The sequence below is a fragment of the Tetrao urogallus genome, assembly GCF_951394365.1.
Source record: "Tetrao urogallus genome assembly, chromosome: 3".
Lineage (NCBI taxonomy): Eukaryota > Metazoa > Chordata > Aves > Galliformes > Phasianidae > Tetrao > Tetrao urogallus.
Window position 1 is genome coordinate 21762793 of NC_136815.1, and position 16277 is coordinate 21779069.

A 16277-nucleotide genomic window follows, 5' to 3' on the forward strand; every position below is an offset into this window, starting at 1 on the left:
ATGCCTGACTCACTTCCGTGCTGAGAGTGGCATCCACAAGGAAATGAACGTAGGGGTTTCCCAATAAGATGGTTAAATCTTAAGAACTCAAGTCATTTTCCTTCCTCAAAAAGAAAAAAGAAATGGCTGTCAAGTGGCAATACTTCCTTTCTTCCTGTTTTGTTTTAGACACCAAGTTTATTGTGCTCTGCAATATATCCTACTTATTTGCACTATTTTGCTTACTGTTTGAAGATTCGTTCTCTTTCCATTTTATCGTAGGAATTCCTTCATCATCTGCTGAAAGAGAGAGAAAAGACTGCCCTCCATCCTGCTCTTATATTTTAAGGCTTGTTTTAGAATCCAATTAAAAGTACCTACTAGAGTCTCTGGTGGAAAAAAGACTGCCTGAAATGATGCAATTTTCTTTCCAATTTATAGTTTATCCATGCTGCTGAGGAAAACGTTTTTTTGATAAAAGGTAGCAGGCTGGAAGCTTTGGTAGGGAGGTACAACAATAACCATGAATTTCACAGACCCTAAGTAAATTTAAATACACACACATTTTCGGACCTTACTGAAGAGATAGAAGCACACATGTCAAAAGAGTGGGGGAGAAAGTGAATTGGATTTAGGAACATCACAAGATTTCAGACCAAATGAAAAGAGACCGCTACAGCTCTCCCTGTCACAGCTCCAGGAGAAGAGGGCTGTGCAGGAGGACCATGGGCTTCCTCCTCACTCACCTGCTCTTGGTGCTACTCTCCTGCTCAAGCAGCCTCCAAGAGGAAGGGCAAGCAGCAGGTCAGCTGCATTCACACACAAGCATGGACTGCACACCAAGTATGGCCTCAAAGCTCCAGATGCGAAAAGACTGAAACCCACCTTCTGCAGCAGTGCAGAACAATGACATAATAAAAACTGGAAGTTTTCTTCCTAGTGTTGAAAGGCCAGATAAGAATGACTTTTGGTGCCTAAAGAACACTATGCAGGAAAACTACGTCTTTGAACTTTAATGATTAACACCAAGACCACAAACTTCATAAATAGAATAACTGTTTAAAAACATATCTACTCAGAATTGCAGCATGATTTCAGAAGTGTGTTAGTCTTACAAGTTATTGCACATAGGCTGAATATAGTTTCAGTTGTCAAACAAAAAGTTGTTTCTGTAAAACAACAGTAAAATACTCTGTGCTGTACTTAGGTGTAAGCACAACAATTACTGAAGCTGTTCACTGGAGATGGTATTTGTTTTGAATCTTTCTTGTCTGTAAACAAACACAGGACTGTACAGAACAACGCTGAATGTATGCATTCACAACTATTCATCGTGTAGCATAAAGCAGCTGTTCTCTGAAGTGCAGCCCAAAGATGATTTGCAGCTTGCAAAGCCTTTGTATTCAGCCACCAGCGTAGGTTTTTAGTCGTTTCATCTGCATGAACATAAAGGGTCCATTGATTAATATCAATATTAACAAAACTCCTGGTTTAAGAGCATAGTGCTTTACCCACAACTTAGACACTGAACTATTTTACCTGCAATGTCAGCTGATGGCAGACACGACCTTGCTAACTTCACACAGTACCACTTCCTACTGCCTCAAAACCAGAGCTCTAAACCTACTGAGTGGCCTGGTTGCAAAGATGCTGATAAAAAAAAAATCATCCTCCTTGGAAATCCCTGACCTGTCAACACCAAAACCCTTAATGGGAGACAGACCCTTCTGACAGCATCCTTCTGAAATACTGGTGGCCAGGCTGAGCCACAAACTTTGTCAGATCCTGAGCTGCACTCCTTGCTAACCCCTACGGTCTTTCTGACTGTGGAGGTGGAAAACAGCATGTTTGTAGTCAGAACTTCTCAGCCAAAAACATACGTGGACTAAAAATCCCTTCAAATCTCTCAGATGCTCTTTCTAATATCCCACAGTTTCCAAAGTATACCAAAGTACACCAAACTGAGCTGAGTGATCTGAAATACTGTTATGTTTTCTTGACTCACCTAGACCTAAAAGCAACAGCATTTCTCCTTCTACATCGTATCTCCTGCTAAAATAGATACACAGCCAAGGACATCCACAATGAGCTGATACTGATCTAAGCATTTTAAACTGCTCTCCAAAAAAATAACTGTATTAAACACATGACTAATTAGCTACTTCAACTTAAATACCGTACGGGGAAGACTCTCAGAGGAATGAATGGCAGTCTCCTTTCCTTTCACTAGAAAATCTTAAGGACAAACACTACCTGAACACTTCTGATGCTTTGCAATGGTGTTCTTCAGTTACTTGTCAACTTTTCCCACTTGCCTGGATTCTGCCACCTTTTCCCTAACTCTCAAGTGTAACAGTAAGTAACACCAAAATATCAGAGGAATAAAATGGGAAAGGCTAAAATGGGGAAATAAGATAGGGAAAGCTCTATATGGGAAAGGGTTAAAGAATCCATCACTGAGTGTTGCTGAGAAGTACCATACAAAGTTCTATATGATTGAAGCCTAATTTTAGGTACTGAAAAACATTTATGTTTCTAAAATCATAAATTGCAGCTGCACTTATTATTCTAAGTAGCTCTGCTTAGTTTTCTCATGGGTATGCCTATTCACATCACATTTCTAGCAACAGTGAAATATCAGAATTCTCTCCGGTACTGCAGCATACAACTTCTGTTTTCCTCAATTTTCAGCATTATAAATTAAGCAAAAAGAAGAAAAAGAAAAAAAAAAAAAAGAGAAACAAATAGTTTTGTGGAGTTGCATCCAGTGTCCGATGATCTCTGAGCTGAACTCAGCAGACCAGGATATTAGATTCCAGGTGCTGGCAGCACCTGGACAGTGCTGATTCCCTGCTCAAGCACAAACTTAGTCCACTCTAACACCCTCTCTGGAGATATGAAGTGTATACTCAAGCTGTCTGGTCCCTTGAAACTCTTTCTAGTTCTCCCATGCCTCCCCAGGATCAGCTACAGCCTTCTCATAGCCTGAAATTGGGAGCTCTGAAAGTTGTTTTCTTCTTCTTTGGAGACTGCAGGAAGAGAGTGACACAGACCCTCCTCAAAGAAATACCATGCTCTACACCCTGAAAAAGAACGAGCATTACACAGGTTATAGAACAACTATTAAGGCCTTCCTTACATTCCTCCTGTAAGCATCCTTCTTCCAAACCTCAGACCTCTGCCACAATCACATTTCAAACCCAAGACCTAATTTCTAGCCTTAATGTTCTCCCTGATGATAAAGATCTGTTACAAAGAAACTACTTTTACAAAATTCCAGCTCCTTCACGCTGTTTCCAGAAGCTTCAAGAATCTCACAGTGAGTTGCTATTGAATTAAACTCAAAATCCAAATCCTCTGAGCTGCAATCAACCAATAAGTTATAAATATTTACACTAAAAAATATATTTCAAAATAATGAACTCCATTCTCTGTCATTCAACTGCCAGATCTTTTCAGCAGATCTGTGTTAAGACAACCTGGATTCTCAATCCAGCAGATGTTAACAATCACACACCTTTACTGAAAAACAAAATGCAATGGTTATTTAGTAGATTATTCATCAGATGTAGCCACCCAATGCAACTACTACTGGTTTTGGTACAGGCAAATTACAACATAATCTATTATTATCAATGTGGTCACAGTTTAGAAGAATCAACTTCTAATGATGTCTCTTCCCAGCAGACTGCACAAATGGTATACTACATTGGTGTTTCAAAAATACCACTTCTGTTTTTAAACAAGGGAAGAGAGAAATAGCAGTGAGCTGCTCAGGATCCCTGGGGAACACAAGGGCAGAGTGATGAATGGAACTTCACAATCCCTGTTTTTAATCAATTCCTGTGATTATTCTCCCTCATCACGAGTATCTTCTGTTGTCCTGTGCACAAATGTCTAGAATCAGTCTGGATTTTCCAAAGATAAATGGTACAGTGGTTTCAACATTTTTTCTTGAGATGAAATTTGACTTTGTAGTCGTTACTGCAGTAATGTAATGAAGTCGATATAAAAATAGTAAATCAGAGTAGATAAAAAAAAACAGGAACTCTACACTTCACAGAGTATTTGCAGTATTTACATTAGACAGCCAATGCAGAACTACTGCTGAGACTGACTAGAAAAACAGGGTATTGGTGAAACAGTATAGAAGTCAAAGACCCTGTTCACCTACCCAGGCAATGATATGTGGGTACAATCTGTAATCCCAAGTCAAAGGTCAATTTAAAAAAAAAAGCTGAAAGATAGTAAAGACACAGCTTTCAATTTGCACCATCCTCCCAAGTACAGAAACAGCATGAGAAAGTATAAGGTGCCTGAAGGAGAAGGCAAGAGGCAAGTAATCAAAGCTGGCATTACTGGCAGAGCAGAGACAGGAGTTGGCACTGCTCATTTATTAAACCAGATGGAGAAGGATCTTCACCATTTATCCTTACCCTGCAGGAAGATCAAAGAATTAGTATTTGATGCAAGAAGATGGACACAATGAGGGAGGCTCAGGTGACTGATTGGATTTGAAGGGGGAACCAAAGCTAGAGAAAAGGATTAGAGTAATTCTAATGGCTACACTTAGGAGGCAAAAAACATTACTTTTACAGGGAAGAGTCTGGTGGTACTGTTGGCTATCAACATCAGGATCTATTTAGAAAAGAATTCCAAACAATAACCATGACAGTATTGAGCCTTCCTAGGTTCACTAGTCAAAATTTCTGTGCCAAAAATCTCTAGCTCCATTATACAAACAGGTCTAGCTGATCCTAACTGATCCTTCCAATTCTTGAAGGGAGCATATAAACAGGAAGGGGAACGGCCGTTTACGAGGGTTGATAGTGATAGGACAAGGGGGAATGGTTTTAAACTGAGACAGGAGAGGTTTCAGACATACTCTAGGAGGAAGTTTTTCCCACAGAGGGTGGTGACACACTGGAACAGGTTGCTCAAGGAGGTTGTGGATGCCCCATCCCTGGAGGCATTCAAGGCCAGGCTGGATGTGGCTCTGGGCAGCCTGGTCTGGTGGTTGGTGACCCTGCACATAGCAGGGGGTTGAAACTGGATGATCTTTGTGGTCCTTTTCAACCCAGGTCATTCTATGATTCTATGATGATACTTAAATGCCTGAACACACATCATCGTAGAGCTAATGCAACCAGGTGAGACCATCCTATGTGAAGACAGCATTTAATGAAATAACATAGAAACATCCTACCACATTGACAAGCTACAAGCACAACCGTAGGAAGTAGAAGAACTAGCAAAACCAGAGGCCTCCTACAGCTGGAAAATAATACAACCATTCTTGTAAAGAGAAATCATAGTATGCTGGAACAAACAATATATTTGCCCACATTTGAGAAAACAAGGCAATACAAAATGAGGAATTAGTTCTTCCAAATCCTTTGCATGCCTGGTGTATAAAGCACAGAGATTATGGATATTAACAGCTGAATACCACACTAGGTGTATTCACCAAGTGGCACCTAGGTTTGTTTGCTTGTTTGTGTTACAGGTCATAAGTAAAAAGTTACATATTGGAATAAAACATATTGTTGTACACATCAAATAGGTTTTAGAGCAAATAAAACCAGTCAGTCCCTACACAAACTTGTGCTCACTTTTGGAAATAGGCAGTAAACCTTGACAAGAATACTTCAGATGTCCTACAGTACATTCAGCACGTTTCATAAATAAAACATTAGTGCACACATAATAAAACTGTTCAGTAACTTGAAGGTAATTTTTTTTTTTAAATAATATCCATATGTCAAAAACAATACCAAAAAGATCTTGAGAAAGAATAAGCAGTATAGGAAATGGAAACAGTACTTACTGGAAAGTACAGACTAAAAAACCAAAATATGAAAATAATAAAACTGAATATGTGGGGAAATTTATACAGTAGACCACAATACAAACTGTTTCAGCTCAAGATTTAAAAAAAAAAAAAAAAAAAAAAAAAAAAAAGAGTTTGCAGTATATCTTGAAATTACTAGAGTAATTCCATTATACATCAAGGAGCACAGTCCCTACTCTCAGTACCCTTTTTTGTTTGTTTGTTTTTCAATGGCGAGTATTAGAATTGTAGAGTTATAGAATATCACAAGTTGGGACCAACTCCTGTCTCCTGGTTCCCCAAACATCAACTAAAGTATGATTCTGATACATTCTGGTATTGCTGAATCTCTAGCAGTTGTCCAGAGTCATGTGCTCATCAGCTCATAATCTCTCCAGGTAAAGCCCTCAGTGCTACACTTCATGGAAAAAGCATGGAGAATTACAGTAAAATGAAGTGACATTCTACATCATTCTCACATCTTATCAGCAGATGAGAAATAGACACGCCTCTTGTAAAAATAATTTGCTGGCACTGTATTACTCAGATCCTTTTCAGAAATCTTTGTCTGCAGTTTTGTTGTCAGGTTTTCCCTTTATCCTCTGTATTTATGGACTCCACATACTGGTAAGACGCTTATCGATTTAATCAAGAAAATTGAATAACACAAGAGCACCAAAACAGGACCTGCAACTGATGGAGCGAGACATTATGATGATGCTAGGTGGTTCTGAACTTGTTAACAGTATTTTCATAGGCACAGATATTCAGAGACTCAGAAGAGGCCAACACTACTGAAGAGTGCCAGAACTGATTAGGGTTAAATTAACAGGAAATCACATGAAAGTGCTAAAATTCCCAGTACTCGACCTCAGCAAGCACAGCTGTAACTCCTTACAGCTCAGTACAAGAAACTCAAGACGTGGCAGTTTTATAAGGTCAACATCTTTATATATGTGAACCAGCAATGAATGCAAAGGCAGAATAAAACTGTTCTTTTTTATCTTATTGACTGTGGAATATTAGCAAAAGGCTCCATTTCTCCTTAAGACATGCAAGTTATCCGGCTGTCAGCTAGGGTTTGCCCAAAAACAAGCAGAAAGACTGCACTGCGAGATGAAGTCTGGCATTTTGGCCTTCAGGGAACACAAGAAGCAAAGTAAAAATTAATGAATTGTCAGTCAACAATATACTGAGACATCTTGCAGGGAAAGCCCCTAAGTGCAGGACAAGAAAATAAATCCCATAGCACTCCGCCAATTCATACCTCTTAGGGGAGCAAGGCAACGCAGTGCTATGAACATCACCAGAATCTTTCACAAGCCCACCAGAGACTTACAAAACATGGTATGTTCTTATTTCCCCTTACTACAACTGCAAATGAGAGTTTTATCTTTGTTTTCTGGTCACTGAGGAGAATAGAAGAAAATATTGCTGTATCCTGTTACCATAGGATATTGCCCCAGGACAATCTTCCTCTGAAAGGTTTCCTGTGAACAATTTTTGTGGCTGTACTATCCTTAAGTGATAAGTGTTCATAGACTGCAGTCCTTCCTGCTGCTTCTTTTCACAATGTAGAATTACTGCTACACCTCCATGGCTACCACTCAGCTTCCTGCTGTGTGCATGTCCGTGCACTCCTCAAGCCTACACAAAATGGCCAGAAGGTGCTGCCTACTCACAAGAAGACTTTTTATAAAGTTCTGCAGCATCAAAACAGAGGACTCTGAACATCAGGCTGACTGGTTTTCCAGCTCCCTCAGAGATCAATTCTAAACTACCTTGACCAAGAGTGCATTTTCTCCCCTGCTGAAAGAAAACAAGTCCTTTAGTTTGAAACCACTTCTCTGTAGTAGGATCTAGTGTGATGGGACACGGGGGAAAGGTCTCAAACTAAAACAGTGATTATTTAAATTGAATATAATGAAAAAAGCTTTCACAACAAGGATAGTGAAGCACTAGAACAGGTTGCCAATAAAAATGGTGGCTGCCCCGTCCTTGGAGACACTCAGTGTCAGGCTAGAAGGGTCTAGCTGTAGCTGTTCCTGTCCGTTGCAGGGGCTTGGACCAGATGACCTTTAAGAGTCCCTTCCAACTCAAAAGATTTTTACGATCCACAACCATCACTTCACCCTGTAAGTATAAAACACACCTGATAGAAAGGAAAAAAGCCACCTGAAAACCAGAACGAGGCAATAGTAACAACAGGTTCTCTGTCACTGTGATATGGCAACGAGCAAAGAAAGTTTACAGAGTAAAATAAATGAAGGCAACAGAACCACAAGTAATACACATAAAGTCTTTATTTTCAGCCTTTCCGACAACCGTTAGCTCCCTGGAAGTACAATTGGAACACCAGTATCCGAATTACAGAGCATTGCAAGTGGTCAAGAAAAATCCCAGATACCAGCTGAGCACCATAAATGAAATGGAAAAAAGGTAAATTTAGTGTATTTTTTTTTCACTCAAGGATTACAGAAATAGTTTGTTTTTACACTCAAAGAAATGTCTCGTGTCCCAGACATCCTTTGGAAAACATTACTTCTGGAAAGTTAAGTCAGTGAGTTTCTCCCTTTAAAAGAGACCTTTCTCCACATTCTTCCTTGATAAAAAGGAAATCTAGTTCCACCATTCTATCAAACAGTTTTCACTAAAAATGTCTGATTGTACATACTCATCAGCATCGAGGAGCCACGCTGAGCTGAAACGCAGTGATGATCGTGGAATGAGAAAATGGTTTGGGTTGGAAGGGACCTTTAATATCATCTCGTTCCAACCCTCTGCCATAGGCAGGGACACCTCAAAGCCCCATCCAGCCTGGCCTTGAGTGCTTCTAGGGACATCCCTGTTTCACTGTCTCACCACCCTCACAGTGAAGAATTTATGCCCAGTATAGAGTCTAAATCTACCCTCTTCCAACTTGAAATCATTTTCCCTCATCCTGTTGCTACCCTTATAGAAAGTCCCTCCCCAGCTTTTCCAATGATCCCTAACTTCATCTTCCGTGACATACAGAAAGCATTGGCTCTGTTCACGTCCCCTCTTGGAACCACCATTTGGCAATCACAAGCAACAACTTGCATCTGCACAGTGATTCTTATATCACAGAGGACACATCTGACAGCTACTTCACAAACAATTTGAAGTCTCATGCAGATTACGTAACTGTTCTGGAGGTCTCACAAGGTATGTCTCTTCAGCCTTTCAGTGTGAAGAGAGACTGAGCTTTTGAAGTGATCCACCTGGAGTGCAAGTTTTGGATTCCATTCTAGTGAAACTAAGCCAGAAGATGCACTCCATCATGTACACAGCATGGCCCAACTGCTAACATATGCTCAGTCTCTGTTAACCATAAAGCTTTAATTGTAGCTTTTTTTTTAAAAAAGGGTTTTTTTTTGTTTGTTTGTTTTTTTTTGTTTTTAATTATTATTAACTAATCAGGTGGGGAAAAAAATGTTTTAAAATAAGGATTTGTAGCAATCAGAAGGGGAGGAAGTTCAAACAACCAATAAAATACTTTCCCTAATTCCAAGTGAACCAGATACAAAGTATTCCACTGCAAAGAAGAAAAAAAAAAAGAAAAAAAAAAAAAGGAAAGCAAGTTTACAGATGAATTAAAATATATCCATACACTGAGGCTGCATGGCTTCCACAGCCCAGATCCTGCAGTTACCAGGACACTATCCCAGAGTAAAAGAAGAGCGTACAGAGGGAAGTGGAAAAAAAAAACCCAAAAACTTACAAGAACTAATAATACAAAATTCCTATTTAGTTTTGTATACATAAAACAAATCTGCTATTTTCCTTTCAATGGGTATCAGATGCAATAAAAAAAATTAGTTAAGCTCAAGTGCCCAAGATTTTATTTTATTTTATTTTTTTAATTAAAGAGCCATATGGATGGCCAGTCTCATGCTTCAACAGATGATGTTACTGAAGAATAAGTGATGGCAAACCTGACTCCTATTTAGTGCGACTACTGGTTTACCTGTTCATAGAAATTGCTTTATTAAATGCTTAAAATAAAATAAGATAGCAAGCAAGAAGTAGTTAGCTGCAGAGCTCCAGAAATCATTTTATGACACAGCTCATCTTTTAGAAACGTGCTAATAGCTGGTGATCCAGGCCATTAAACACAGAAGAGAGGCAGCCCTCTAGGGCACAGTGACATATCTTATCTGCTTGACTCACAGGCACTGATACAGGGAAGAGAATACAGGTCTGCTCAGCCTGATTCACACACAGTGCTGGAGGGTTGCTGAGGGACTCTCCTACAGCTCTCATGAGTAGGATGGACTCAGGTCATGCTGACTCTCTTATTAATAAAGAGCTGCTACTATACAAGTTGCAGCCTTGTGCTTCTCTGGAGCGCTTACCAGCTGAAATTCAATTCCATTTAAACACAGCAGTTAAGGAAGACCACTAAGATGGCAGTAAAATTAAGTATACTGGCATGCATGGTAAAAGGAGGGGCAGAACAGGAGGGAAAGGAGCCTCCGGGTCAGCTATCATAACCAGAGTGTATAGCATTTCAATGAAAACACACCAGTTTTAAAGGTCAAATGCATCTCTTTGTTAAAAAAGTAACAAACAAACAAACCACCCTCAAATACAAGCAAAAGAAATGCTATCAAAACTCCTGTGCCATTCCAGACTTCAGAAAACTTGACAGAAAGAGCAGAAGTTGAACATCCCCATGAAGCCACTACTTTCCTTAAGCCAGAATATCCATGAAAGGAGGAAGCTTCACATCTGGAACCAAGGGCAGCAGACCAAGCATTAGCATTAGGAAGAGGTGATGTGTTAAAAGTCACTGTGCCAGCACATGAGAGCCAAGAAATGACACTCACGTTGCCAGAGCAATCAGGAAAGGAATGAATTGTTTACAAAGCAGTGGAGAACGAAAAGAAAGGCAGGAAAGGAAAAGAAAATGCCAGATACATTTTTGAGGGTACAATGTATATACACCAATGGTATCTGTTACCTTATGTGGGAAAAGCAGATAAACCAACTGGGGGTAAAAAAAATTTTAAAAAAAAAGGGATAAAAAGAAGAGAAAGATGCAGTGTTACAACATTATCTAATCTGTGGTTCTCAAGGAATAGAAAGATGTCCTCACAGTCTCACATTGATAAGAGTATATTCACACAAGACAAATGCCATGGACCATTTTAACAGTGAATGGATATCTCTGGCCTGCCTATAGTGCGTTCTAAAAACTTACAGCTAGGAAGTAAAAGAGTAGACTTGTGGCTACCTTATCACAACCACATTTTCTAACTCTGCTTTGTAAACTGAGTATTTTTGCCATAATATCCATCACAAACTGAGAAACACTCATCAGTTCATTGCACACAACAGCAAATACACCTACATGTTTCAATTTGTACAAGACCATTAATCACAGTATAGTCAAGCTACTAAAGCAAAAAAAAAAGTCAACAGCCTGGCTTCTGCAAAAAAACAAATACTATGGATACTGTTGATTAGTTACAATAATACACATTATTTCAGAAGATTCCTTGAGAGTAGTTCTGTTACTCTTGATTCCTAATATACAGATTTTCAGCATCTTCACCACCAAATTGTCAACACCTTGGAATTTGTTACTGGAAGACAGGTAGTCATAACATTTGCAAGGAGGACAAGGCAAACTTGTCACTGTGACTTTCTCTTGAGTATCAAAACTCATTGGAAAGGTGACACCTATGAAGTAGCAGGAGAATCATTTGACTCTGACACAAAACATTGACACAAAACACTGACAATTTCAAGATCTCTCCTAACATGACAGAAGAGCTGGACTACATGGTAACAAACGCCATGGAAGTACTGCCATCTTCGAACAAGCCAAGAGAGACTGTGTAGGCAATTTTATTTCTAAGTCAATTACCATTTTGTTCCAACCCTAAACAAACTCTGCCCTTGAAACTCAACAAAACAAAGCTCTTCACTATCACTGATGAGTTGGCACCAGCTCTAATAACAATAAAGCAATGTTTAAGTTCATTCCTTCTTGCCCTCTTTCAGACTTGGGGTGCCTGAGACCCTAAGCAGTTTTATGCTCTCTACAGCTCTAGTACCATACCTTAATGAAAAATATGCTGCCCACACTACCTCCGCTCAAAGGTTCCCTTCAGGATCCACAGTTTTTGCCCTTGACGGCATGGTAGCTGCTTGCCAATTCTGGACCAAGGAACAGTCAGCAGGCTGCCAGTAAGAGAACACTGATTTCATTCACTCTAGGATCTTACCAATTCCATCCTGTCAGTAAACTTTAATAACCTGCCTCAATAAGCCTAAGATGCTGATTTACTAGACTGCACTTCTTTCTAAGCTACCAATATTGTTCACATTGCAGGATCACCTAGAAATCACACCATGAAGAGGTTTTCATTGTTTTAGCCAGCTTAATCTATTGCAAACAGAGTAGCAACAGGCCCTGTTCAATATAGGTTGCAATCTTAAAAACAAACAAACAAACAAACAACACCACACACTAAAAAACACACTGATATAACTGAGGGAAAACAGTGAAGTTCTGCCCTTCGGTGACCTGAGGAAAGTGGGACAGCAAGTATTAGGGGGATACTTTCTTCTAATATGTTTGCTTTGGAAAACTGCCCTAATACCGCTATCACTTACTCATATATAGGTGCATAGGTGGACTGGGGGCTCTCCAAAGTGAAGGTTCTGGTCAACAAAGTAATAGTGTACAAACTGGAAGAATGCAGGAGTTTCTTTCACAATACTAAGAAGCCTTTCAACAGCACTTTACCTTTCATCTCTCACCCTTCTAACTTGCTAACTTGTTCCCTCCAGCAATGCAGCATTTGCTATTAATCACGCTAAGAAGCGGCTTAGGCAAGAGGAGCCCCAGATGCTGGCTGAAGAGAGGCACTGCATCACAGCAGAATGCCCAGCACAGCACAGCACAGCACAGCTATAGACTGACAAGGGGACACAAACAGGGAACAGAAGAAAACACAGGAGGAGGCACAGATACAGGAGAATCCATTCTGTCTGCAGCAATGCTTGTTTCCTGACAGAAACACTACACAGATCTATGCACCACGGAGAGGCAGAAGTGACTGAGCCTGAATACTTCTCTTATTGCAGGGAAAAATAGATTAACCAATTCCTCCTCCTTCCCTAAAAGAAAATCCTAAGTGAAGGTAAGTGTGGAAGGGACAGAAAGTACGTTCCATGAAAAAAGTGCTTCTTGGCAGCATCTAAATTTGAAATTGCTTTTGACACCTCAGCTCACAGCACAGATTAAGGATTCAATGCTTCTAAACAAACATGCATTTGGCAGCTGTGTTTCCTCTCTTTTCATTCAATTCTGATATATCTGTAACACAGTATTCAGATCTCATAAACAGGCCTTACTACCTTGAGCCTCTACCTCTGTTCCACATCTCTATAATTTCCATTACATGTAAAAAACACTTCCAGAAACAGGTTGGAAAACAGAAGATGCAAAGAGCAGCTTTTAAATGAATGCCTCTGCAGGGTGCCAGAAATAAGGAGTGGAAAGATCAGCGCACAGATCATCTTCTGGTTTTCAGACAGTCAACAGGTCATAGATTACAATGTTCTCTAATGATAACAAATAAGGCTATTTGCAAAAGATACCTTTTTTTTTTCCCCCCATAAAACTATTTTTGAAACATATTCCACTTTCTGTTCAACAGTGTTAAATTTACTAGAACATTGTTAGTACTAGAAAATGTATTATAAAGTGATACATTTGTGGAGCACTACTATGGTTTGGACAGTATCTGAATTCAAAATACTTTATTTTCAAGAAAGCAATTTAAGCACATAATGTCAGCTTCTTTAGGGGAACATATGAAACACAAAAATGTTATCAAGCACAACACCAACAGCATAGCACATGATCCAAGTCAGTTAGTCGACATTACTTCACTTCTCACACTTTTTGAAGCATCACAAATGATGAGGTTTGCACAATTCTAACACTGCTCAGATGTGACCACTTAGATTCTGACCCCAATAGTGGACCCAAGAGTGCTTCCAAATGCCAGCCCCAGCCACTTCCCATTGTCAGCCACAAGAAAGACCCAATGCTATACTACTTCTTCCTGCTTCCTAGCCTTCACTTCTATAGCAACAAAACCAAGGACCACAGATTAAAAAGAAACCATGCCATTACCCTAACAGGACACGTCTCCAGTGTGGCACACACTCAGGGTCAGGTTAGCCACAGACAACGATGACTCTTTGGGTAAAGACCCAACGGGCAGCTGGGGGTAGCAACAAATAACAATGCACTACTTGGAACACGCAAAAGCCAAACAGAATAGTATTACAAAGTGCAGCACCACTTACTTTTATAAAGTCCACAGAGTCATAGACTTGTTTGAGTTGGAAGGGACCCTTAAATGTCATCTAGTCCAACTCCCCTGCAATGAACAAGGACACCTACAGATAGAACAGGTAGCTCAGAGCCCTGCCAGCCCGAGCTTGAATGTCTCTAGGGATGGGGCATCCACCTCATCTCCAGGCAAGTGTTCTAGTGTTTCACCATCCTTACTGTAAAAAACTTTTTCCATATATCCAGTTTAAATCCTTTCTCTTTTACTTTGAAACCATTTCCCCTTGTCCTATCCCAGCATACTCTGCTGAACAGTCTGTCCCCTTCTTTCTTACAGCCCCCCTTCAGGTACTGAAAGACCACTATTAGGTCTCCCCAGAGCCTTCTCTTCTCCAGGCTGAACAGCCCCAGCTCTCCCAGGCTGTCCTCATAGGGAAGGTGTTCCATTCCTTAGATCATTTCTGTGTCCCTCCTCTTGATGTGCTCCAACAGGCCCAAGTCTCATATTGTACTGAAGACTCCACATCTGGACGCAGTACCCCAGGTGAGGTCTCACTAGCACAGAGCAGAGGGGCAGGATCACCTGTCTCAACCTGCTGGCCACGCTTCTTTTGATGTGGCCCAGAATACAGTTGGCTTTCTGGGCTGTGGCATATTGCTTTTTCACATCCAGCTTTCCATCCATCAGTACCCATACATCTCTTCAGTACCCCCTTGTGTAAGGGGTTTAGTTGCCAGGCAGTTAAGCCTCCGAAATGGCTTAAACACCCAGCTACTCCTGTCTCCAACCACACAGGCTCCTGTTCATCACACAGCTCAAGTTCCAGGGGGAAGGACTGGGGATGTTTCTGGTTCATCCACAGTCCTCAGTCCAGCTCTGAGCCTGTATGATCTCTCATCTCAGCCAGCAGGCTGTTGGACAAAGCCCACTGCAGGCATTAGACTCACCAACAACTGTGTCGTATTTTAAAAATGCTATATAAATAACAGTGTGTACCCAATGGCCAGACTCCTCTCCATTTTCTCTCTGTGCCTCAACTTGTTTTCTTCAACACAGATGAGCATTTTATGAACAATATTTCAGAGTCAGAAAAAAACTTCAGATTAAAAAAAAAAAAATTCTTTTACCAACTATATATGGTAAGTAGCCAATGTACTAAGACATCTAAAATACAAGAAAACATGGTTTCATTCCATCTTATTTAAAGAACAGAGTGAGAAATACCAATCTTATTTCTAAAGTGCTCTGAATTAATGGTGTTTGAAGCAAACTACTGTTTCATCTAGTACAAGCCAGCCTAGTGCTTAGGAAGTTACCAATACAGTAAAAACTATGCACGTACAGTCCAGTCAAATACAGAGAGTTATCACACATAGTCTGTAACATGCTGTCACCACAGACGTGATTTTGGTTACTTCAGAATATTCATACTAGCCTTGAGAATACAGGAAGTTCTTTAAAAATAAAAAAAATTTAAAAAAAAAATCACAATTTGGATCAGTAACAAAAAATGAAAACATTTTGAAAGAATGACAAAGCACAAGGGAAAAGAACTATCGTGCAGCCAGTAGTTTCAAAACCGAACACCCACTCATAACTGGCAACGTTTAAGTTGGGAAAAACAAAAATGCCCACCCAAAAATGACATGTGAAGTAAAGGCTGAAATGTGAGACGCGAGGAGAAAAGAAAAAAAATGCTTACCTATCAATAGAAAAAGAAGCAATGGATCTAATGAGGGATGCCACTGCTCCAACCTTAGCAGCTTCCACTGCTCCCAGTGATCTGTACCGCACAGTTTCACCATAACTGATGAAAGGCTGGTTGTAGACAACGATCTTCCCCTTGGCCTCTTGAGCTCTTCTGTGCAGTTCATCAAAAGAGGCTACCACTAGGACTTCCGCTGTAATTCCTGAAAGAAAACATTACAGTGGTTTTACAGTTTTCTTGTAACTCTCCAAAAGCCAGTTTTAACAGACAGAAAAACATGGGTTGCATAGAACACAAGAAAGCAAACCCAATGTCTTACTGGCAAAGGAAGACCGTGTAAAAAGCTTCACTGGGGACCGGCAGTAAACAGCTGTAATAGCGCCCCAAACCAACTACACGCAGTACCACACTTGGAGGGCAT

At 40.1% G+C, this 16277-nt stretch overlaps 1 protein-coding gene across 1 annotated transcript in view; it reads right to left on the reverse strand.

Moving 5' to 3' along the window:
* The window catches only part of CPQ (carboxypeptidase Q), a gene marked incomplete at its 3' end in the record, with an annotated part of 153745 nt that overhangs the window by 107924 nt on the left and 29544 nt on the right, over positions 1-16277 (reverse strand). Inside the window, exon 3 of the mRNA XM_079533031.1 lies at positions 15851-16058. Within this exon, the coding sequence (XP_079389157.1) occupies positions 15851-16058 (208 nt within the window). The remainder of the gene's footprint in view (positions 1-15850; positions 16059-16277) is intronic.